Source organism: Semicossyphus pulcher, unplaced genomic scaffold (genome assembly GCF_022749685.1).
Source record: "Semicossyphus pulcher isolate SPU_LCO1_2020_fin unplaced genomic scaffold, fSemPul1.0.p SCAF_13, whole genome shotgun sequence".
Taxonomy (NCBI): Eukaryota; Metazoa; Chordata; class Actinopteri; order Labriformes; family Labridae; genus Semicossyphus; species Semicossyphus pulcher.
In genome coordinates, this window is record NW_027211637.1 from 3,222,920 (window position 1) to 3,246,810 (window position 23,891).

Below are 23,891 nucleotides of genomic sequence, written 5' to 3' on the forward strand. Positions count from 1 at the left end.
TCACTCTGGCATTAACATGCATTCACAATAATGATAACAAATACAACAAGTCAAAGGAGATATTTTTTTGCAAGCAACATACGATTGATAATTAGCGAATATATCAACAAAAAATACGGACAAATTGACCTACACAGAGCAGCAGACATTTTTTACAGTTATAAAAGAACCAAAAGAAGTGTCCAAAAGAGTCTGTGTCTGAAATCATGAGTGTCTTTCAGCATGCGCCACCACCTTTGAGGGCACGTTCAAGGCAACAAGTGTTGAGAAAACTCCATTTAGAATAGAGTTCATTTTACATTTTGCGTGCCGTCTTCTGTAGCACTTCAGGAGTTTGCAGCCTTGTTCTGAAACGCTGAGTGAATCTTTCTTAAGTTCTGTCGGACTCTAACAAACTCCATCAACTGGGCCTCCTCCTGGACCTTCTCCTCCTGCTCCTTCTCCTTCTGACGAGAGAAAAGACGTATAAAAGATATAAAGTATTACCTTCAGAGAGGCTACCAGCTTTTAGGAATGACTAAAAGTAAAAAGCTTTCCTGCTACCTGACACAGGTGTTGTAAGTAAACTGGATGTATTACCTCAAGTTGTTTCTGCTGGCGTCTGAGCAGCACGTCCTCCAGGGGGCTCCTGCTCTGTCCCTCCTCCTCTTGGTCGCTCTGCACCCTCTTCCTCCTCTCCAGCGCCTGCTGCAGTTCTGACCTGCTGCTCAGTGCCAGACCCCTTAGCCCATAGAGGAAGAGACGGAGCTGATGTTAGATAAGGTGGAGAAGTCAAAGGACAAAGCTTTCTCAGATGAGCTTTTTTGACTGAAAGCTCTGAAGGCTGATTGTCACTTTATTATAGAGCTGACTAATCTCGGAACCCATCGACTGTCGTCTAACGACGACACAGCCTCTAGGAGTGACGGTGAATTTTGTGGGCATTCTGGTGTAGCCAGCGTTTAGCAATAAGGACTCAGGCCCAGACTTCCTTCTCCGTGTGCTGCATTGTTTACAGTCCAGTGAGCAGCTCGAGAAGCGACCGTGTGTTCAGATCAAAGTGAAATTCTCCCATCAGATGTGTCTGCTAAATAAACTCCGTCATCTCTTGGTTCGTCCCATCCCCCGGAGGAGCGCCCGTTCATCTGTCTGTGCTGAGTCTCAGTCTCACTGTAAACAGGAAGTTACACAGAGGCTGCACTCTGGCTTACTGCAGCGGGATGAAGCCCAAACAGAAACAGATTTTCTTGTGATCGACTTTAATTAACGGCTCTTCAGTTTGCTGAAAGAACAACATCATGATGCAGATTAGGAACAACATGAAGCTTTGTCAGGTCTGTCCTCAAGAGGAGAAGGAAACTACTTTAACATGAGACGGAGGGCGGAGCCACCATTTATGATGCATTCAAGGAAGACAGGAAATCTGAATGCTGAGCAGCCTTCGTGACAGCATCAGTTGAATTTTAGATCTAGAACAGGTTGTTAGCTGTTAGCTGTTAGCATGCAGATGTCTGTTTATAGAGATTAATAAGAAGCTAAATCGTCGTCAGATGATGCTAATGGGAGCCGGGATGTCATTAAGACGGATTACGCTCCGCCTGCTTTTGCTCTCCACACGGACTGTTCTTCCTGCATACGCTGCAGCCTGATACGTGATTGACCAATACTACTTGGACTACAAGCGTACTACATGCTTTTGTCTTGCAGGGATGAAAATAACGTTGCTTCAAATGACTTCATCTTAAATGACAAGAAAAAAGTGAAACGTGTGTCCATGTCAAGTTTTCTGTAATGTATTTTTGTGTCTAACTGCTGTGAGTCTGTGTCACATCATCCACGTTCCTTTCATCGTTTATTTATGTGTCGTTTAATCTTCTCTGACGGTGCAAGTTTTAATCAATGTTCTTTAAATGTGACCTGTTGATATCGTCCATCTAGTGGACATTTGAAAGTGATCGTATTTTTGACCTTGGATTGTGTTCTTTGTGTGAATTTGTTTGAGAAGGTATTTTGTTTTGTTTCTGGTTTAAATTTGTCGAGTGTGCGGATTAACAGATAAACAGGCAGCAACACAAACATCTCTCCCTTTCACTTGTTCAGCGCGGTGCTTCAGGACACGCTGATAGTGGAGCCGGATCAGTTCTCCTATTAACATATCACTTTACACAGATTCGTGCTCCCGGCGGCCTAACGGACTGCAGCGGCATGGAGAGAAGGTGTATGATTGCAAGTTTGAGACTCTCATGTATTCTTAATGACGCCTGCTTTAGAGAAGAATGGCTCAGGAGAGAGGCATGGGATGCATTCTGATGATGGACACGAAGCAAAGAGTGAAACAAAACGCTGTCAGTTTCATGGGACCTGATATTAGAAAGAAATCATGCTTGTTAGAAATTAAACCACATCGCAGTCCATCTGCTCATATTATAGACCCTTCTGTGCTGGTGCATGTCACCTACTTCTTGTGGGCCAGCAGCAGTTCCTTGTGAAGCTCGTTGTGAGTCCTGGACGTCCTGACAGGGTTTGACTGACCTGAAGAGGCCTCAGCTTTCACTCCATTATCTGAGAGAAAACCATTTAGATAAAATGATCAATGTCATTAATCAACACACTGTCTCTCCTTGGTTCCATCCATCCATTATCTACACCGCTTATCCTGTTCAGGGTCGCGGGGGGCTGGAGCCTATCCCTGCTGTCATTGGGCGAGAGGCGGGGTCACACCCTGGACTGATCGCCAGTCAATCACAGGGCTGACACACAGAAACAGACAAACTTTCACATTCACACCTACGGACAATTTAGAGTCACCAATGAACCTAACCAGCATGTCTTCAGATTGTGGGAGGAAGCTGGAGTACCGGAGGGAACCCACGCATGCACGAGAACATGCGAAAGGCCTAAACCGGCTGTGAGCGCTAACCACTGCACCACCGTGCAGCCCTTATATGTGGTCTTATAAAGCTATAACTATTTCTTGGTGAACAACAACCAGTCGGAAAACTTTGTACAGCTTCCTGAAGTTAATAACATTTTATCTGCAGATGTCAGAGACACTCTGTGTCAAGATGTGGCTCAAACATCCACTAAACATGAAGCTGGCTTACACTTTTCTGTGTGCAGGTAGTTTACTACATTGTTATCCTTCTTCCTGTCTTTATGCTAAGCTAGGCCAACGTGTCTTATCTATATGCTTAAACCTACGAATGCATTCTCAACCCCTGGTCTTTGGGGTAAAAGTCCTGGATTATCAGACCCACCCTTCGCCCAAACACAGCTCACTTAGCCAACTATATCAGTCTTTTCACTTCACCTGACTTCCTACATGCTGAGCGGCTGAAGCAGTGGCTCACAGTGATATTGCTGTCAATGGGTCGAAATTGTCTCGTGATTAGTGGTTTATAAACGTACTATAACGCAGCTCCTCACCGTGCCTTGACTTCAGCACCAACAGCAAAGATATGAGATTGGTAGTTTATAATTTTCTGGGCTGTTGCATAACTGAAGCATGTTTCTGAAGACAGAGGAAGGCTCTGCTCTAACCAGGTATTCCTCAGGTATCATGTTACAACATCCCAGAGGACTGACCTCTTCTGTGATTGCTGCTCTGCGGTTGATTGTTGTTTGTCATCCTGTTTCTTGAGGCCAGATGGACTTCCAGGTGTGCGAGATTATTGTGATGACATGAATCATTGAGGGACATGTTGGTCTGTGGTTGAGTTGTGTTCTGTTGGAGTAAGAAGCCCGGGCCGGGGACGGGAGGGTTTGGACGTTGAGGAAGACAGAAGGACGGTGCGTTGGAGGTGGATCTCAGTGCATGAAAAGGCTTGATGGAGGGCAGCACCTGAGGACCTGGCGTGGAGCCCCAGCTCCTGCTGCATGCTGGGTAGCTGCTGGAGGGAGGGGAGAGGAAAAAAGGGGTGATGACAAGAGGCAATCATCTCTTATCATGAGATTGAAATCAGAAACCAGGGCAGAAGGAGACACAGTGGTGCTGAAAGAGAGGAAGGAAGTCGTTGGCTGCCCCATAAACACTGTCAAGTCAACTATTAGCTAACGTCGGAGCTGCTGGGGCATTTCTGGATCAAGTTTAGAGAACTGATGCTGCCATTCCAGTCTTTCCATTCTCATTCAGGTATTTGCTGTTTTTTGAGTCTTTAGTCAGGAGACCCAGAGTCACTCAGACGGTTTTTAGCGGGAGCCGAATAACTCAAGAGCTGACCACCTCTCCAACACAAACAGAACCAATAATTCGACTTATTAAAACACTGAAAGCTTCACATTAAAAATCAGTGTTTCTCTGAAGCTCTTTGGCAGACGCGGCACGCCAGGAGATGCTGTGGGCTTGTTTGAAGCAATCCTTGCCATAGATTGCTAAGCACCTACAGTGTTCATTGTAATAGTAACTCCTCCGAACTGACCCAGTTATTAATATGCTAAACATTGAATATGTAAACACTGTTTCTCCGACACGCTTCAGTAGACAAAGGACGTGAAGAGAGGCTGGGAGCTGAGCTGCTGCTAGCTTGTTCGTAGGTGCTCTGCTTGTTTTTAGCTCCCTGAGGGTTTTACCATGAGCCGAATGCTCTGCAGAAGTCTCCTCTACTCTAAACCTTGGTGGTTAAAACTGCTAAATTTACTTATTGTTGAACAGTTAATTGTTTCTGTGGCCCTCTTCGGCAATGCTTTGAAGTTGCAAGCTGAGCTGTTGCTAACTTTAGCCTACTATCTGTCTTAAATCCTTCATTAAAGTGTAATTATATAATAAAAACAAAGATTACATAACTTGAGACAATAACATAGAAGTAAAGTACACTTGTGTCTTAAAGGTAAAACATGAGACTCGTTCAGGCTGATAAACTCTGAAGCTGAAATACAAGAAACCAATATTCTAACGTGTGTATTGATGAACTAAATCCCATGTGAGACAAAAGCATTAGTCGGGTACAACCTCAGTAAGCAAAGGTGCATAATTCATGTGTCAGTAAGTAGGTACATATGTAAATGACTTATAAACATGCTGCATAACAAAGATTGAAGATAAAACTGCCATCTATCTCTGTGATCTGGTGAGGAGGAGAGAGGCCGGAGAAAAGACAAGGTGTACGATTACAGAACAAGATAAAGATAATGAAAGACTTTCTGCATAACAAGTGTCAAACTGTGCAGAAGAATAACACACTAGTGGTTGCATTAACGGCACAGACGCCTTTTCCTTATAGAGAGAGTTAGTTATAACACTAATTATTCACATGAAGGAATTTTTACAAAAATAATGAATTCCATCGGCAAATTTAATCCTACAAAATAAGCTTGTTAAAATATATAGTCCTTTCTGCAGAGGAGGAATGTGTCGATGAGCTGCCTGTAGCTCTACAGACGTCACCTATGCTGCAGTACAACCTAAAGAAAAATGCACACAGGCTTCAGTCCTACCTGTGATGCTCGGGTCCTTCATGAGAGGCTGCTGTCTGAGAACATAAGCCATCGTGTGGAGCGGACAGTCAGTGATACTATTGAGAGCAGTGTTACATGAGAGGCCTGAATGTGGGACTCGCTTACAGTCCGGCCCCTCGTGTTCACAATCAACAGGCTGATACTGTTTAACAAGAAGGACTCAGCAGCACAAAGATGTGTGCTGTTATGCACGAACAGCTCAGTCATATTATTTTAGAAATACAAACAACTTGTGTTTTTATGTTTATATGCATATACTTGATCAAAATGTGATTATTTGTCTTTTCATTTTAATTTTAGAGCGTGTGCAGTAGAGATCAGCTCGTGGAGCCGTAGTATTGACAGACCTTTACCTTGTCCTTACCGTGTCGGAGCCCTCAGGTGGCCTTGGCGTGTTGGAGCCCTCAGGTGGCCTTGGCGTGTTGGAGCCCTCAGGTGGCCTTGGCGTGTTGGAGCCCTCAGGTGGGCTCAGTCTGCAGCAGAACAGCTTCTTGTGTCGGTCTGAAGCAGATGTTCACGCTTATGGAAAGTTCAATGACTGTAGTGTTAGTGTTAGTTACGTCTCCTCTCGCCGTTCCTCCTCTACTCTGCAACTCGGGAACAGAACGCTGCAGGAGCCCCATTTGTCAACAGAGCTGTCAATCATGAGGTCACACCCCCTTTTTATAGAATCAAATAACTAATTAAAAGTAAACTTGTGAGAAAAATGAACACTTGGACATAAATCAGCATGATAAGAACTAACTATAATGACAGAAACCATGTTTGAGAAAAATGTATTTGACGTGTATTTTGATTTTATAGTTTGACTCATGTCCCATCTGTTAACATGGAGGAGGTGGGCTTTATGAGCTATACTGCAGCCAGTCAGCAGGGGGCGATAGAGAGGGTTTGGCTTCACTTTCAGGGAGCTGTCATGTCGTCCATCTTTTTATACAGACTATAAAAACAAGTTTTTCAAGTTACAGGTGAGAAGTTATCTCATGAAACAAATGTTCCAATACAATATCTGATTTGAAACGTACATTAAACGATAATATCACTACAGATGTTTATGTTCTTTACTGTCTGTTGCTTCCGTGAGTATTAAAGGGAAAGACTTATTTGTCACTTTGAGTGAGAACAGCTGTATAAATGTCTCAAGTGTATTTTTGTCTGAGAAAATCCCTAAAAACATTATTGTAATCAGGTTCATCTCAGGTTAGAGTTTAATCTGCTAAACAACTAAAGTTTAAGGCCTGGGTTAATAACAAGGCAAGTCCATCTGCTATTGAGTTGCATTGTGGGAAGTGTAGGATCTTAAATATAATGTGAAGTGTGCTACGTACACATTTTAAAGCTTTCTCTCTAACTTGCATTGCTTCAATTTACCCCATGTATTTAAAACTCACAGACTGCTGATGACATAAAGGACCAGTGTGAAGGCTTTAGTGGCCTCTAGTGGTGACTTTGCAGATTGCAACCAGCTGACAACTGCTCTCCTGACTCCCCCCTTTCCAAACCTGTTAAAGAACCTTCAGTGGCAGTGAAACTGACAAACGACGGTCTCAAAATCCAGTGTTTGATTTGTCCATTCAGGGCTACAGTAGAAACATGGTCGCCTCTATTGAAAAAGACCCACCTCCTCTTTTCAGGTACCAAAAACACGCCAGTGTTTATTTTTTAGGTGATGCCTCATTATTTTTCAATATTATTTTAACTAACAACAAAGATGTTTTCTTCTGATTCCTTCAACAAGAATAAATCCAAAGTTAAATATTTGTTCTTTTAAATAATAAGATCTTCATTCTGTGGTTTCAAGTCTGAATGCTGTAGAATTGTGTCGTCATTTGAGGAAGTCTCCAGATGAAACTCTGCTCCCACTCGAGCCGACCTTTCAGGTCACGATTTGACAATTCAATCTGAGTGAACTTTGACACGAGACACTGAGAGGGTCTCCAGTTTCAGTTTGAGAGGAGGGGGGGGGACTGCAGGTGAAATAACATAAGCAGCAGGTAGAAAAGAGGCTGCCTCCTTCCAGTGAAGACAAGCTCAGTTACAGAGATTAAAGGTGGTTATATGTTTAATAAGAAGCGGCATGATTCCAACTGTCGAGGACTGCTGTTAGTCTGATAGCCATGCAGGCTCCTGCAGGTTATCTTCAGAACCAATCCAAATTATTTCTTGTTCCCTTCTTTTGGCTGTAACGTGAAAGTAAATTCACAAGGTGAGACTTTACCGTGTTTGTTTCAGTTGTGATGACGTAGGTGAGGACAGCGGACGAGCAGCAGAGGAGCAGCCCCGCCTACTCCCCAAATAAAGTATCCCGAGCCATAAAGACAGAGAGTCGCGTCAGTGAAGCTCCAATATGCTCCACGATCCGCCATTGCGATGTTGCAACTCTCTCTATGGCTGTGAAAGTACCGTCACTCACTCAGTCACATACAGACCCGTGTGTACAGCTGACCGGCAGTCAGGCAAAAAGGTTGGGAACCACTGAGATAGAGCTGTGGTTCCCAACCAATCCCAGTGGTTGATTGGTGCTAATTTTAGCCAATAAAGATTTGGAATGAATCACGTTATTGCTCTGGTGTACGTGTGTGCGGGCTGGGGGGGACTCAGCCTTTCTTAGATACAAGCAGAGGGGGCTCCAAGGAAAAAAGGTTGGGAACCGCTGAGCTAGAGGAAGTTATTTTTAATGCCCGTAAGCATTGTTTACAGCCTAAAGACCAAAAGTTTATGGCCAGAGGAAGGGGAAAAAAAGAAGAAAATATTCACATTTCTGAAGATCATATCAGAGAATTTGGACATTTTTAATTCAAAGAATTAATCAAAAAGATTATTTTTTAATTAAAATAGTTAATTTCATAGATAATCTCATAGTTAACTAATGGATTAATCGACAACACAAAAACATTTTTAAACCCTGAAAACCCCCAAACGTCCTCCCAGCTGGGATGAAACATTTGATATTTCATGAAGAACATTTCAGTCACAGCACAGAGAGCCACGACGACAACAACGCTGAGGCGGCTTACATATAATCTTACAAAGAACGAACCAAAAAGTTTTCCCCTCACACATTTACATTAAACGGATTCAAAACAAACACAAGTACAACAATTCCAGGTTTAAAAAGAATTCAACTTAAAGACACAAAAATACGGAAGCCCTAAGCGGTCATGAGATGTTATTTACTCAGTTTTCCCGTGATAACGAGCAAATATCTCGACTTATATATCTCTTTACATCGGTATAACAAAGCTGGTTTTCCCATTATAAATTACTCACATCATGGAGTAAATAAAATGTATGGTTGCATGTCCGCTTAGGGCTTCCGTACACTCAGATTTAGATGATTTAAAGTAAACACTAAAGATCGTACAAACATGTGATTACTGGTGAGTTTGAAGAATCATCCATTAATGAATAAACATGTTTCATAAATGCTTTTAAACACATGAAGCACGAGGCCACACAGTTAAACATGTAGTAAAACATACGATAACCAACAGACGACAAAGGATGGTGTAAAATTACTGCTTTACTTCTCTTGTTTGGAATCATTTGTACAAGGGAATTTTCTAAAATATACAACAACATGATCAGTTCATCACAATACAACATCCTCAAAGCAAATAAACACTGAAATTCAGTTTGTTTGGTGCTGCAAGCGTTAAGCTCTTATTACAAATAGAGTTCAGTCTAGTTCCGCCCTACTGTAATGTGATTGGCTGGTACTGCAAGACTTTGATCCAGGAAACTGTTTTTGTCTGTGTGAGAAATGGGAACTCGACTTCATATTTTAACCCAGACCATGACGGTTTCTTATCCTAACCAAGTTGTAAACCAGTTGCAGTTTAGTTATTTTAGGCACAAATACGACCTGGTTAGGTTAGAAGAGATAAGTGTACTCTGTCCTGGCTAAAAAGCTTCCAGGCCCAGACAGGAAGCTTTGAAGCAATAATTACCAGCCAGCAGGAGCTTGGAAAATACTGTTTGGGGTTAGGGTTTGAGTATCATGGTCCACTCTTAACAGGGAATGATCCCTGTTAAGAGTGGACCATGATACTCAAACCAGGAAACAGGAGGAAATTATTTTGCAACACTGAACAGATCACATGACACCGAACCATCTGAGAGGGAATGTGAGGAAGACTTTGACATCAGAGACAGAATTAGGAATTAGGAGCAGCTGTTTGGTCAACTGGTCATTTAGTAAGGAATTAAAGGAGCAACTTTATTTCTACAATAAAGCAATGTGTTTGCAGTGACCCATACTTGTGTGAAAGACGAGTTTAATGGTATGGATTATGTGTTAAATAATTGGCAGTTTGTTGTCTGTAAAATATACAGTGGAACAATCATTTTGCTGAGTTGTTGTCAAACATCTATGAGAACAATCCGCCTGGTTGTTCAAAAGGTTTAATCCAGATAATTATTCTACCTTTTTCTATCCAGGATCAGGATCAGCTCACTGATGTCCTGGTGTTTCAAAGATAACTGGATAGGATCAACCTGATCTAGAAACAGACCTTTAAAGATTACCAGTGCTCTCAATTGGACTTTGTCCACAGGGGGGCGCCAAAACCCACACAAAGTCAAAGATCCTGACGGCTGCTTTAATTTAAATATTTTAGGTTTGATATTGACGCTATTTGGTGGATTATTTTATGGGGACGAAATCCTTTATTTTTTCCACAACCTGCATGTTGCAAGTCTGCATCAAAAGTCTACATCATCTATTATGTCACGTTAGCGATTCAACAATTCAAAATATAAAAAACGTGTTCATAAACATCACTGTAAAAATTGTGTTTTGTTTGACCTACTTTAGTTTTATTACATTTGTTCCTGTGATCCAGTTTGAAACCTCCCTCTGCTTGGATCAGGGTAATCCTGATTTTTTTGGATCACGTTTTTCCTCCTACGGAAGCCCTAAGCGGATATGCTTCCACACATTTTCTTTACTCCAAGTTATTTCCGGTTGTTTTGTCCGGATCTCAACTTATTTATCTCGTTATCTGAGATAACAAAGCTGGTTTTCTCGTGATAACGGGATAATTTTCTGTCGATCTAGAAAACAGACCAACAGGCTGCTCACTGTGATGTTACTGAGCAGGACATGCCATGCTGCCTCACCCACAATGAGGGAAGTTGAGCCTGTTTCTGTTTGTTTTGTGCTTTTGCATCTCGAGTTAGAATCATCTGACGTTACGATGATGCAGCGTTGCTATCTCGAGATAAATACCATGAGACTTCAAGAAAACCACCGGAAATGACTCGTTATCACGGGAAAACAGAGTGATTAAATGTATGGATGCATGTCCGCTTAGCGCTTCCGTACACAACAGACTCAAACGTTTTCGAGAAACACAAACTGCAGGTTTTATCGGGATACATAAAACCAAGATTGGATCACCTTATCGTATCGGATCATTCTTTTTTTCTTTTGCACAACCCGTTCTGATACCGTTAATACGATCAGATTACCTTTGAACTGTGGGGCCCAGCAGGATTAACAATTAAACTTTCAGAGACAGAGATATGCTGTTAAATTAAAGCTAACAGATAAACCACCTACAGGAAATGACCGAGTAAATGCAAACTCTTTGTTTAAAAACAGATTGACCTGATTAAAGACAACACAAAAAGCTCCACAAGCAGGAACATACACAAATACGGAGCACGGGAAATGAACTGATTGGCATCTCTGAAGAAGAAGTGACACTCTTCTTCTCTGCACTTAAAGAGGAAGCACTATTCACATCTCACATCTCTGCAGGAACTCACACTTCCCCTTCCGCTCATACTGACATGTTCTGTCCACACCCCGAAAAGGTCAACATTCACATTACTCATGGTGTTACAGAGAAATATGTGAAACAGTGTGAGCCTTTAAACACCATATATGGTGTAACAGCTTTAATGGCACGTGTGATAATCTGTGTCAAACCTTCAGGCCCATCAAAGGGAGGGGGCGTGTCTTTAAAAAGGACAGTTTGCATAGTTTTAGCTGTCATTTCTATATATTAACCTTCAAACAACAAATCTTGGTTTTTAAATCCAACTATGGGACAAACACAACCAGGAAGTAGCTCCTCCGCCATGACGACGGTTAACTTTCAATCTGAAGTGGACGAATGTAATGTTCACAGAAAAGGAATAAATCACCAGAACTAGAGAAGAAAAGTTTTACAAACAAAAATATATATTTAAAATGTGTCTGTACCTCACAAGGCTCATGCAAAACATCGTCCACAACCACCCCACACCACAACTATTAATATATACTCAATACCCATCGTACAAAAATACAGAGCTGACAGTAAAAAAGGAAGAGCTCAGCTTTTTGTTCAATATTTAACAATACCTGTGTGACAGATGGATTACATGTACGCTAATCATCACAGTGGATTTGATTAAGTAAAAGACAAGACAGTGAAACAAGTGCATCCATCACTAGTCTAAGCAAACATGTACCCTGCATTCATGTGGTGTCGGAATCATCCGGAAGTTCAGGACTGGGGAATTCACGTTGTTCCGACTTGACCCCTCAGGTCGGAACAACAGCTTGGAAAGTCTGAGAATATTTCGGAACGTTAACAAACTTATATTACGCAGGAACACGGCAGGGTAAATGTCCGGCTGATGGTCAAAAACTTTCATGAATTCACACAATGCATGTCAATGTTTTGCACACGTGTAATCTGATATGGTTTTAGGTTGCAACAGTTGGTTGCTTTCAAAAGTGACGAAGATCACCTCTTAGAATTAACAGATATAAAAGCGTCCGTGCTGTTTCAACATGACACCTTTCACACCCTGGCAGCGGGACCATCCAGGGAGCACTTGACTATGGAGCAGGAAGTGCATCCTGGGTAATATTTTCTGCTGTTTCCAGGTTTAACATCCAAAGACAGCAGGCACTAGGTGACGAGACTGAAAGCATCCTGAAAAAGGCGTCTTGTTTAAGGTCTGAGCGAGACAATTTATACGATGCTGGAAGGCCGACTGGAGTAAGAGATGTAAAAACGTTTCCACTGCAGCTGATTAAACTTGGAGGTAGGATTTTACTGCTCTCGTAAGTCACAGTGACTATTTATGCTGGATGCCTCAGAGTCATGTTTATATTACAGTTAAAAAATCGTCTCTTTGGTGTTGGGGACACAGTGGTGGGTGACATACTTTAAGAACAGTCCATTCATTCAGCTCAATACCACAGACTGTATATAAGAAATGTAAGAAGCCTCTGGGTCTCAAACACAGACTGTATAAAAAGGTGGCCGACATGACGGTTCCCTGAAAGTGAAGCCAAACCCTCTTTATCGCCCCCTGCTGACTGGCTGCAGTATAGCTCATAAAGCCCGCCTCCTCCATGTTAACAGATGGGACATGAGTCAAACTATAAAATCAAAATACACGTCAAATACATTTTTCTCAAACATGGTTTCTGTCATTATAGTTAGTTCTTATCATGCTGATTTATGTCCAAGTGTTCATTTTTAGTTTACTTTTAATTAGTTATTTGATGCTATAAAAAGGATGATTGACAGCTCTGTTGACTAATCGTTTTCCTGCAGCGTTCTGTTCCCTAGTAGCAGAGTAGAGGACGAGCGGGGAGAGGAGACGTAACTAACACTAACACTACAGTCATTGAACTTTCCATACCTGCAACGTTGACCTCTGACCAACTCAAAGAAGCTGTTCTGCTGTTAAACACGCCGGCCGGTCGGTTCATTTAAGTGTGTTCTGGTTAGCGGAAGTGGCTACGGCGATCTCTACTGCGCAACTCTGGCTCCAGACGTCACCATCTCAAGATGGCAGCACCTATCACAGGGGCTATTGGGCATCAATTTCGCACAATGAGAGCAGACTGAGACGCGGCGTCCAGCTCTCTATGCAGTCACTGGTCTCAAAAGTGAAGCTAATTAAGTCTGCATTCTTTCCAACAGCCAGCAGGGGGCGATTCCACTAGTTGACTTGTAGTTAAGCTTGATTTATGACCTCTGAGTTTTTGGTCTCAATCTCTCTCAAGTCTGCATTTTTGTAAGTTACGGTCCCACTTGGAGTCAAATAGACGATAACACAGGGAATACTTTATGGTGGCAAGTCACTACCAAGGTGGCATGTCAATCAGGATAGAGGTGTAGGACTGTTTATCTATCCTGCAAACGTGCAGCTTCTAAACAGTAGTCAACACATAAAAGGCTGACGTCACAGTGGCTACTTCCACCTCGTATATACAGTCGATGCTCGCTCCACTGCCCAACCTGGAGTCCTGCTAAAGTCAACTTAAATTGAAGATCTTGCCACTAAGCTACAGACCAAAATTAATATATAATTCAAGAGACATAATCAATGATCCCTTTTTTTCTGCATAAGCACAGACAGTGCTGATTGATCATAACGTATTCAGTCCTTTGTTTCATAGACCAGTGACCAGCCCTTGTTAGTCTCAGGACTACCACTGTCTGACACACACGAAGCATTCAAACACACATGGACAAACTGACAGTGTAAGTGCAGCACAGAGAGCGACCGGTCCTGAGAGGAGGGGGGTGGGGGGGATGGGGGTGGGGGCATTAGGGTCACTTGAAGGCCGACTGCAGGTTTTTGAAAGCAGCCCGTCTCTGTTTCTGCTCCTCGGCCTGCTTCTTCTTGACCTCCTGCTCCTGGCGGATCTCTGCTTCAAACCGGTTTGACTCATTGATGGCCTGCACCTGTCAGACAAACACACACAGCTGTCAGGAGGGGACAATGCAGCTACAGTTAAGTTCAAAGCAAAGAGCTGAGAATCTAAATCTAATCTAAGGCTGGAGAGGGCGACGTAGGGCTTTGTAAGGAAGCAGCAAGTAGGCAGAGTTGTGTCAGCCCTGTTATTGACAGGCTCCAGCCTCGCCTGCACCCCTTACAGATAAGCAGGTATAGCTAACTGATGGAAGGATTCATATTAACCCTTTGTCCAAAGCCCAGACATGTATGAAAACCAGGCAGTAACAGTCTAAGGCACCAATTCATCCACTTCATCTTCCACTTATCCAGGGTCAGGTCACGGTGGCAGCAGACTAAGCAAGTTACAACCCTCTGCCTATTAACATTTTCCAGCTGTTCCTGGAGGATCCCGGGGCGTTCCCAGGCCAGGTGGGATTTATAATCCCTCCAGCGAGCTCTGGGTCTGCCCGGGGTCTCCTCCCAGTAATCAGTCCCTTAGAGATGCCATATCTTGAAGTTGTTTCAGTTTTTCTGCCTGCAGGTCCGCAGGTTCACAACACATATCACATATAATTAAATTTTAATCGGACTGTAGATGAAATAAGACCTTCTATCTTCAAACAGCTGCTGACATTACGTGCAGAGATTTGCCATATGTTCCACATTACACTTTTTCTTCATTACACTATAGCACACGCTGCAGCTGCCCTTACAAAGTATGCACTTTGCAGGCTGCACAGACACGCTACTTTGTCATACAACATAGTTATCTTTGATCCTCCTGCTCATGTTTCTGTTAAAGATCTCACGGTGCTTCAGTTGATGTTACTTGGTCAGAAGTAAATAAAGCACGCTGGCATCCTGCTAAATGTTTTTATGGCACACTAAACTGTTTGAATGGTTGTTGGAACCACCCTAAACATGAGTGAAATGGTGCACGGTGCTTATTAGTGACAGGTTCAGCTTGTAAATCAACTTCTGAAGCAGAGATGAGCGCTGACATTTTATTAACCAGCCAAAAACAATGTGGGAATCCGCACACGCCTGTAAGTCATTAAATAAGACTTGATGTTAACACGGTTATTTCTTCATGTCAGTTCATCCGTCTTAAACATTTTCATTTAGATTTTTTAGTTAGTTTCTTGTTAATAATCCGTTTTTTAATTGCATTTTTTCTTGTATTGTAAACAGTTGTGTTTTTCTTTCTTATGCATTTCTAATGGAACAAGACATGATCGGTTTGAATCACAAATCTGTCACCACAAGCCACACAAGGGTAACATTTCACTCAAGCAATACAGCAACCGAAAGCTACGTTCTCCTGTGTGTGACCTCCAGGATTTCGCTTGGTTTCTCTGTGATTGTTGCGGCCTTATATGCCCGACTTCACAGCAGCTGTTTTACAAAGTTGCTTTGCAAGTTGTGACGTTTTCAGGCTTTTTTTCATGTGTAACACATGACCCATCCACCGCGAGTGAGCTCCAATAAAGCCATCTATTGGCTGAGCAACTGTTTGTATTCATGACATCACTTCTGTGACAAGACGCCAAATAAAATGTGTAAAAGTTAAATGTAAGTCGGCATGAAATACCCATCTCTCCCTGCGTGTGCACACTACAATGCTCTCCAAGTGAGTAAGTGAGAATCCACACATTATTACATTTACACTGCTCTACTCGTTATTTTCGTTATATAACAGCATTGATAAGAGACGGGGGATTACTGTGTTACTGTACAAACAGTATTTGAGATCAGTAGTGACTCACATTTGTAACAGAGCCTCTGGTTGGTGGAAAGATAGGAACACAGCCTCTGATTGGTCAGTAGACTCAACACAAGGCATCAGGAAGTGGCGAAAGGGACGGCTAACAGCTTTCAAATGATCACCAGCAGACATTAAGTATTTGATTTAGTATTATGGTTTTACTGTAAAGTGCAGGGAAAAAAGTGATTCACGAAACTTGCAATATCACATCTTCCTAGAGGGACTGCTAACTGGCTGGTCTACACTCAGAACTCCACTCAGGACTTTAATATGCTGCTTCTGCTTTGCAGCTTGTGGAGACATTTTTGTTTTTAATGTGGAAAAAATGATATTTCTCTTCATGGTTTCCTGACAGACATTTGATTCCATCCGCTGCAGCAGAGTGCTCCTCTTCTTCTAAAACAACATAATAGTGTGTTGACTGTAATGAAACATCGACTGTGTTGTTATATAAGAAATTTGGAGTCGGCTTACTTTGGCTTCAAAGAATGTCTTGGCTCCTTTGACTCCCTCTTCAGAGACATCGATTTCAGAGAGGCGAGCGAGGGCGCTGAGGCCGCTGTCCTCTGCCAGCTCTCCTGCTGCTGCTTTCCTGAAGATCAGCAGGAACTGAGAGGACAGGAAGAACACAGAGACATTTATGCACACAGACGGAAAATCTCACATCCTGGGGCCGACTCATAATCTGGATTTCTTGTTTCACCTCTCTGAAGCTGAGCTTGTTGTCCAGGTCCTCGTCCACCTCCTTCATCATGTTCTTCAAGCCGAGATGCGTCTGTGGAGCTCCGAGCTTCTCCATCATCAGCTTCAGCTCCATCATGTCGATGTAGTTGTCTTTGCCAGCATCATACCTAAACAAAATAAATAAAGAAGAAAATAGGGATGTACAATTAATCGAATATTCATCCCGATCACGATTTTGACTTCCCACGATTAATTAATTGATTGACGGTGATATTGATGTTTAAAATGCTCCACCCGTAGAAAACTCTGCTGCACATCAAACCAAGCGTCCTCTAGAACTAACAGCCCCTCCACCAGGGGGCGATGGAGAGGTTTGGGCTTCACTTTTTGGGGAGCTGGCATGAGTGCCTACCTTGCAGCGGGAGTTTAGAGTGGAAGAGTACACAACAGAGACGGTGTTTCGGTTCAACGAGTGACCATGTTAACTGGAGACTTTGGTTGTCGTGGTGACAGCAGCTGTTGAAAACAGGAAGAGAACACGAAGCTGTCCTCGTGAATGCCTCTTTGTTGTTTTTCATTATGATCGCAAAATACGCTTCTGTGTTACGTCTTTGAAGTGTTTGTGCAAACGTGTCATGAGGGCACATTTTGAACGCTGCTTGTTGTTACGCTAAAACATGAAGAGAGAAGGTCACATGTTAAACCAAAACATCGGTCCCCCTGAAACGGCTCGTCAGCGCTTGTTTGGAGGGATTTCAGGTTTAGGGCAACAAAAAATAACATGCAAAGAGGTCATGAAACCTGCGTCTGTGTGCAGCATGATGAGTGTACGAAGGCCGAGAGGAAGAACGAGCTACTCCCCGTCCTCGTCCAGTGTCAAGTCAGACACCCATAAGAAAGACGCTGCGCAGCGCGACACCCTATCCACCTAAATCCCAAAGACACACTGAAATTACCCATGATGCACCAAACTCAGGTAAAGAACCTGATTTGAAGTCTTAGTTTGATGCTAAATTTGTATGAGCCTGAATGCAGCACAAAATGGAACCGAAAGCGTTGCTCTGTTTATTTAAATGTGAAAGTACAATAAAAAAATGTGTCCCTAAAATGAATTAATAATCATGATTAATAATCGGGATCTCAGTATTGATTAAAATAACCGTGATTATCATGTTGGCCATGATCGTGCAGCCCGAGCAGAAAACTAGTTTGTTGCAGCTCTGCTACTGCTGAAATAAAACTCCCACCTCCCACCATGTGCATGCTGTAACGTTTTTTATCCAGGTTTTGAAGTGTTTTTAAAGATATCTTGTTTCTGGCTGGCTCCACTGTCCCGGCTACTCTGGGTACATTTTACAAGAACCTCTCCCTACTGAACAAACAAAGCTCAGTTCCCCTGCAGGTAGTTTTGCCTTTGTTCCTCTGCTGTGAGCCTGCTGTGAGGAGGAGTTCCTGGAAGTGATATTTGGAGAGGAGGCCGTTCAGAGGGGACTAGAGTCAGACGTTAGGAACTAAAAAGGTGAAGCAGAAGTGATACAACTCGACTCAACAACACAGGAAAATGACAAAGATCAAATAAGCTCAACTTTAAATTCAAGCACTGCAAAAGAGCTACTGGGTTTCATCCAACAATTTCAGACAATCCAGCATTCGCACCCACGTCACACAGTGTTTAGTCAGCTGTGTGGAGATGAGAAAATAAGCATGGTTTGAACTTTTACTTTTCTGTACAACCAAGTGCATCTTTATGGATGCCAGGGACAGAAGCGGCTCACCCTGTTAAGTGCATGCTTTATGGTAAAGCTGAGTCCATGCCACAGCAGCCTAGATGGATTCAAACCTGTGCTCTTTCCTGCACTTCATCCCTCATCTCTCCTGTCTCTCTCCTGCTTGTCACTGTCAGTATATAGGAACAAAAATGCACCACAAAAATAATCTTACAAACATAATGAATTACTGTCAGGAGACTGTTGTAAAATGTACGCTGTTATCCATATTTTACTATAATTGCATCTCCCCCCCTCTTTCTAGCCCTACCTGAAGACATGTTTGCACAAGCTGAATATTAATGATTTATTTCCTTGCATTCCTTTTTCAATAATGATTCACTTACACAGACACTCACAGACACTGAGTTAGCAAGATCGATAGTTTTAAATTGTTAACCAACCATAAAGGCACTACATTTCCAAGTTTCCATGAGAAGAGACTCGGTGAAGACGAGGCCCCTCACTGCCCCTCCTCCCTGAGACACAGATCCACACTGAGCTGATCTGTGATTGGTGGGAAATGTTTACACAGGAAGTGATACACATCTTGTTTCCAAAACAGCGGTGGGTGTGCTCCACCTTAATGCTGGACTAGATATGATATGGATAAAAACAATAATCAGAGAGCAGTTCAAACTTCCTCTCTGACAGGAGATGTCTTACGGCTGTTTAGAGATGTCACATTTGCAGAGCTGCTTACTCAGAGTGTTTACACAGTACTTTGTAAAACCTTTATCAAACACAAAGAACAAACATTAGGTGCTTGTCTTCTGTTTCTTTAAAGTCTTTCTAGTATTTTTGTTTCCGATAGGACAGTGAGTGAGGATATATGGGACTGGGGATGACACGCATCCAAGGGCCACGAGTCAGAATCGAACCCGCAGCGGATGAAACAAGGACTTTGCCTCTCTATATGGGGTACCTGCATTAACAACTAGGCAACCCATTCTATAGTACTCTTTATCGAGACAGATATCCTGACATTTCTAATTGCAGTTATTTTCAATTTAGACCTATATTGCAAAGATCTTGTAACTAGTTCAAGATACAAAATTGTAGTGTTATCACATTTGTTGTGAGAACTATAACTAGCCTATAACCATATATTACAATATCAAAAAATATTATTATTATTGTGACTTAACACTTAACATTTATACATGAAGTTCCTTATCTATCTACATACCGACATCGGTGGTATTACCTTGAGGCTCTGTCTGCACCCTGCTGCTCCTGTTGTAGTTTTATATTTGTTTTTTCTCCTATTCTGTCATTGTATGTTTAATGTCATAAGCTGCTATTGCAAGTCAATTTCCCCTCAGGGATTAATAAAGTAATCAATCAATCTTTCTATCTGTCTGTTTGTCTATCTATCTGTAGGACCTTCTCTTTCTCTCTGAAGGTGAGCATCTTCTAAACATGTCATGTTTTCCTCTGACATCAGTGAAAGTTGTCTTTCTTTGGACCCCTGGATGGAAACACAACAGCATGTCATTGTGCAATCCTGAACAGTGTGATGACAACAAAACTGAACCTTGAACCAGGTGAGGTTTCTGCTCTCCGTTTAGTGCCTGAGTTGATAGCTGGTTCTATTTTGGACGCTGCTTCACTCGCTGTTTCGGTGTGAAAACATTTTGGCTCCATGGTTTTAATTTCAAATCTCTGACAAACATAACTGGTGGCAGATTATTTCAGTTGTAAATTTTCGTTTGATTTTGTCACTGTGAAAGTCACATTTTACATTTGGAAGCAGCAACTTGATCAAGAACGGGGTGAAAAGAAAGCTAGGTGCTTTTAAAATAAAGCATGGGCTAACATCTGCTGTCAGCTCTGTGAGATGCACAGCTGAGCTGAGTCTATCAGATTGCATTTCCTCTTTGGCAGACGGAGTTCATGTCTGGAAAAAGCTCAGTTCTTCCTGAATACTCCCCCTGAGTCAATAAAGCGGCTAAATCTGGCAGTCATGCGGACTTATTTAAAAGCTCTATTATCCATCCATCCTGCCACAGACTAGATTATAAAGTAGTGAAAGTAGTTATCGCTCTCTCTAATCTCTTTGTTGAGCTACTTTTGTATTGTAGCCTTTCCAAGTTGGTCTCTTAGTTTGGAGCAGTTCCACGACTATTTTTGGGATATTTGTTTTCTAAAGGGACTTTGGGAGTTACAGATTTCCCATGAAGGAAGCGGCTCAGTACTCCTCCAATCCTTCAGATTTTACTAGGCACACGAGTGTCCTCAAATTTTGTACCAACCCAAATCTGACAAAGCAACAGTCACTCCTAGTTTCTGTGGTTATTATGATTAATGTATGAAAATGGGCAGAATCCCTCCGATACACTTCTCACATTCCCTCTCCTAACCAGCTCTGTGCTCACCGTTCTGAACAGGACTGTAGGATCAAAAAGAGAACTTGACTAACTAACTGGACACGTCTGAATTGGCCTGAACCCTTTGAAGAAGGCAGTAAAAAGAGGATTTGCAAGTAAGTGGAGGATTTCAGAAGTGTGGACAGGCCTGAACACGACAGGAACCTGAAGAATCTGGGCAGAGCTGCACAGAGACAGCCAGAAGTCATGTACATGTGATAACAAAACCTCAGACTCAATCTGAGGAACAGTTTCTTTCACTGAAGACAATCTCTCTTCAGTTAGAAAAAATGCCATCGCCATATGAACAGAAGAGTCTTTGTTACAGAATGACGTGTTACAAGATATAGATGCTAGAATGCATACTTAATTTTGATCTAAATATTGTCAGCAGAGTTTCGTGAAATGTCAAAGCTTTGTCAGGGATTCACAGGTTTGTTAACAACATTTAAAGTAAGAGGAGGTGGTCAGAAGAGGTGCAATAACACTCCCCAGTGCTCACGTCCCACACTGACAGCTCCCTGCAACAAGGCGGCATGTTGAACGCTGGCTCACCCTGAATTCCTGCCATTCAGCTCTGACTCACTCTGCGGTCACAATGAAAGTAGCCTTAACAACAAGTCAGCACAATGGGTTTCCTATTAAACTAAACGACGTGTGGATAGAAAATAATGCATGTTACAATAAGCAATTGTGGCTCCAACAGTGACCACAGAGCTGACACTAAAACTAATGTTACACCACAGCCACTTCTGTCCGCAAGTGACGGCAGGGTTTTCACAAGTGTATTGCACCCCGGGGGCCTAAGCAGCTGGGATTTTTTTCATATATATATATATTTAAGATGTTTTTAAAACTCAGTGTGCAACATAGGCTAAATATAATGGATGGTAAGCTCACCAGAGACATGCAAGATAAAACCTGAACACACAATAGGAATCGTACGGTCTGAGATCAGTGTTCTTTCTTCTTATTGTGCAAAGAGTGACGTTCAACACTTGATACTTTTAACTGTCACAAGCTAAGTTTCACTAGCATTATTAGCACGACATTATTAGGAATTTGATAGCTACGAGTCCTTACTATACAGGTTATTTCTCAGGGACAGTGTACATTATAAACATGACTGTAAATGTACCAAAACTTACAAGTGTCAGACAACATTAGAGAATGGATCCCTTCAGAAATAGACCGATTTGTTAAGGTAAAAAGGTTTTTCTAAACCCGAAACAGTATTGTAACATTCTTTTACCTGAAAGAACAGGTTTAGTTTGTCTGAGTTATTGTGTACGTTCAATGTTTTAAAAGGTTAGCTTTATATTTAGGCAACACAGGTCTTCTGCAAGGTAAAATGACTGTTTTTGTCAATGGAGTCTGGTGGCTCTGAAGAGGGCAGTTTAGCTGACAGCTGTTTATATATTATGAAGGATCTAATTTTAAAAAAGGAAGCGATTCATTCCACGATGTTGTCAGAAACTGAGCTTTTTAGTGGCAATAACAAACACTTTTAAAGGATTTTGGACTAGCTCTGAAATGATTACTTAGTACCCTTTCTATTGTATTCTGAAACAATCTACAGAGACTATTTCAAAATCTTTAGACTTAGACATTAAGACCCAAAAATATTTATAAATAAAGTAATTCCTCTTTCACAAGCATGACTTCATTCATTTTGACACTTAAGTAAAAGTGTTTTTCTGATTGTTCTTGGCAAGCTAAAGAGGTCAATTCAGTTTTTATCTATTAACACATCAGGGCCATGACTCAAAACGATTTGCAATATCCTGTACACAATAAAAGACCTTATCACCGACCTGCATAATGTCCACGCCCTGCAACCTCTCAAGCTACAGAAATCCATGACTACATTAGATTTCACATAAACAACAGCTCCAAATACTGATTATAGCCTCATGTATACATGTTTAAGTTCACTTATTAAGCATTTATCCTGTAAAGTGTCGCACCAATCATCAGTTATCAGTTCTGTAAGTGAAGCTGTTAAAGCTTTTATTTTGATAGACAATAACAAGACTGTTTCTCACTCACTACTCCATTTAATGTGCGTTTTGTGTTATTCTGTTGTAATATTTCCACTCTTCCAGCACATGTGACGTAGATAAGCAACCTGCCAACTGCACTTCCTTATATGAGCAATCTTAACGTTACTTCCCTGTTAAGACTGACATTAGATTAACTATCCCTGTCCTGGAGGCATGTTCAAGCTTCAGCCTCCAGTCTTTCAGTATGTCTCTGTATTCATCCAGGCTGTCTCACACACAAACACACACACACTCACATTTTGAACATCTTCTCCATGTCTTTGATCTGGTGTCTGGAGAACTCTTTGAACTCGGTGTAAGCGTTGAAGACCTTCATGCTGGGCTGCACGTGCTCCCCCTGCCCCTCGTTCAGCTCCTCGCGCCGCATCAGCTTCGCCCCCAGCTCCGAGTCCGCGTTGGCCGTGCTGGATTTGTCCTCCGACCCATTCTGGTGTCCGGGGACGTCCACAGCCACCGGTTCCTCGGCTCCTTCTTCGATCTGAAGCCGACGGCTGAGCTTGGACGAGAGCTCGTCTGAGGCCATTTTCAAACTGGGTGGCTAATAATCAAAAGAGGGCGTTATTCAGCTAACTAACGTTACAGTAGAGAAGGCGTCAGCGTCCAGACTTACAGACAGCCTTCTGTTCCGTTAACCCCCTGCCCCCCTTTATATATTGCCTGTATACGGGTATTTAAGACGACAGTCGAACCACATAAATCACAAATACAAACGCTCCTCTAAGGCTTTGTTTTGATTTCCGGGGCTCAAGCTCCAAGTTCAGACAAATACCTCCACTCGAGGATGTTGTACATTGGCTCATTAGCTGCGTATCATTGTGTAGTGCTGTCACGCTGTGGCCCCGCCTTTTAAAGAGACACAACATATGCCCAACAGAGCAGCAACCTTGTGTACTAGTCAGTGGAAAGAGACATCTTGGTAAAGCCTTAGTCTCCAATCTTACATTCAAAGAACACATTAAAAAAAATGTTAAGTTCAACCTGGCAAATTTCTGTCATATAAGACCTTCTCACTTCATAGTCAGCAGAAGCTTATATGCACATAATGACGTTTTCTCACGTAGCTTAATTTTTTTACAACCTGTCACATACAACAGCGAGCATGTTAAAACCCATCAAG

The 23,891-nt window shown here is 42.2% G+C and overlaps 2 protein-coding genes across 2 annotated transcripts; both read right to left on the reverse strand.

Annotated features, from left to right (window-relative positions):
• Positions 1 to 326: 326 nt before the first annotated feature.
• LOC138590402 (protein FAM107B) lies at positions 327 to 3,607 on the reverse strand. The gene is made up of 4 exons (XM_069661032.1): positions 3,565 to 3,607; positions 2,439 to 2,541; positions 580 to 721; positions 327 to 446 (listed from the first exon to the last, which is right to left on the reverse strand). The coding sequence occupies exons 1-4, from the start codon at positions 3,605 to 3,607 to the stop codon at positions 327 to 329; spliced, it is 408 nt and encodes a 135-aa protein (XP_069517133.1).
• A 5,331-nt stretch (positions 3,608 to 8,938) lies between these two features.
• On the reverse strand, positions 8,939 to 23,558 carry efhd2 (EF-hand domain family, member D2). Its single transcript, XM_069659981.1, has 4 exons — positions 23,011 to 23,558; positions 16,596 to 16,743; positions 16,367 to 16,501; positions 8,939 to 14,135 (listed from the first exon to the last, which is right to left on the reverse strand). The coding sequence occupies exons 1-4, from the start codon at positions 23,295 to 23,297 to the stop codon at positions 14,004 to 14,006; spliced, it is 702 nt and encodes a 233-aa protein (XP_069516082.1). The 5' UTR covers positions 23,298 to 23,558; the 3' UTR covers positions 8,939 to 14,003.
• Positions 23,559 to 23,891: the final 333 nt, after the last annotated feature.

What these genes read in the sequence shown, in the direction of transcription:
- LOC138590402 (XM_069661032.1), bottom strand. Translation starts at nt 3,607, where the DNA reads ATGACAAACAACAATCAACCGCAGAGCAGCAATCACAGAAGAG. An exon ending in GAGCAGCAATCACAGAAGAG is followed by an intron (nt 2,542 to 3,564) that starts GTCAGTCCTCTG and finishes GTTTTCTCTCAG; the next exon opens with ATAATGGAGTGAAAGCTGAG. An exon ending in GCCAGCAGAAACAACTTGAG is followed by an intron (nt 447 to 579) that starts GTAATACATCCA and finishes TTCTCTCGTCAG; the next exon opens with AAGGAGAAGGAGCAGGAGGA.
- efhd2 (XM_069659981.1), bottom strand. Translation starts at nt 23,297, where the DNA reads ATGGCCTCAGACGAGCTCTCGTCCAAGCTCAGCCGTCGGCTTCAGATC. An exon ending in ATGGAGAAGATGTTCAAAAT is followed by an intron (nt 16,744 to 23,010) that starts GTGAGTGTGTGT and finishes TATTTTGTTTAG; the next exon opens with GTATGATGCTGGCAAAGACA. An exon ending in ACAAGCTCAGCTTCAGAGAG is followed by an intron (nt 16,502 to 16,595) that starts GTGAAACAAGAA and finishes CTGTCCTCTCAG; the next exon opens with TTCCTGCTGATCTTCAGGAA.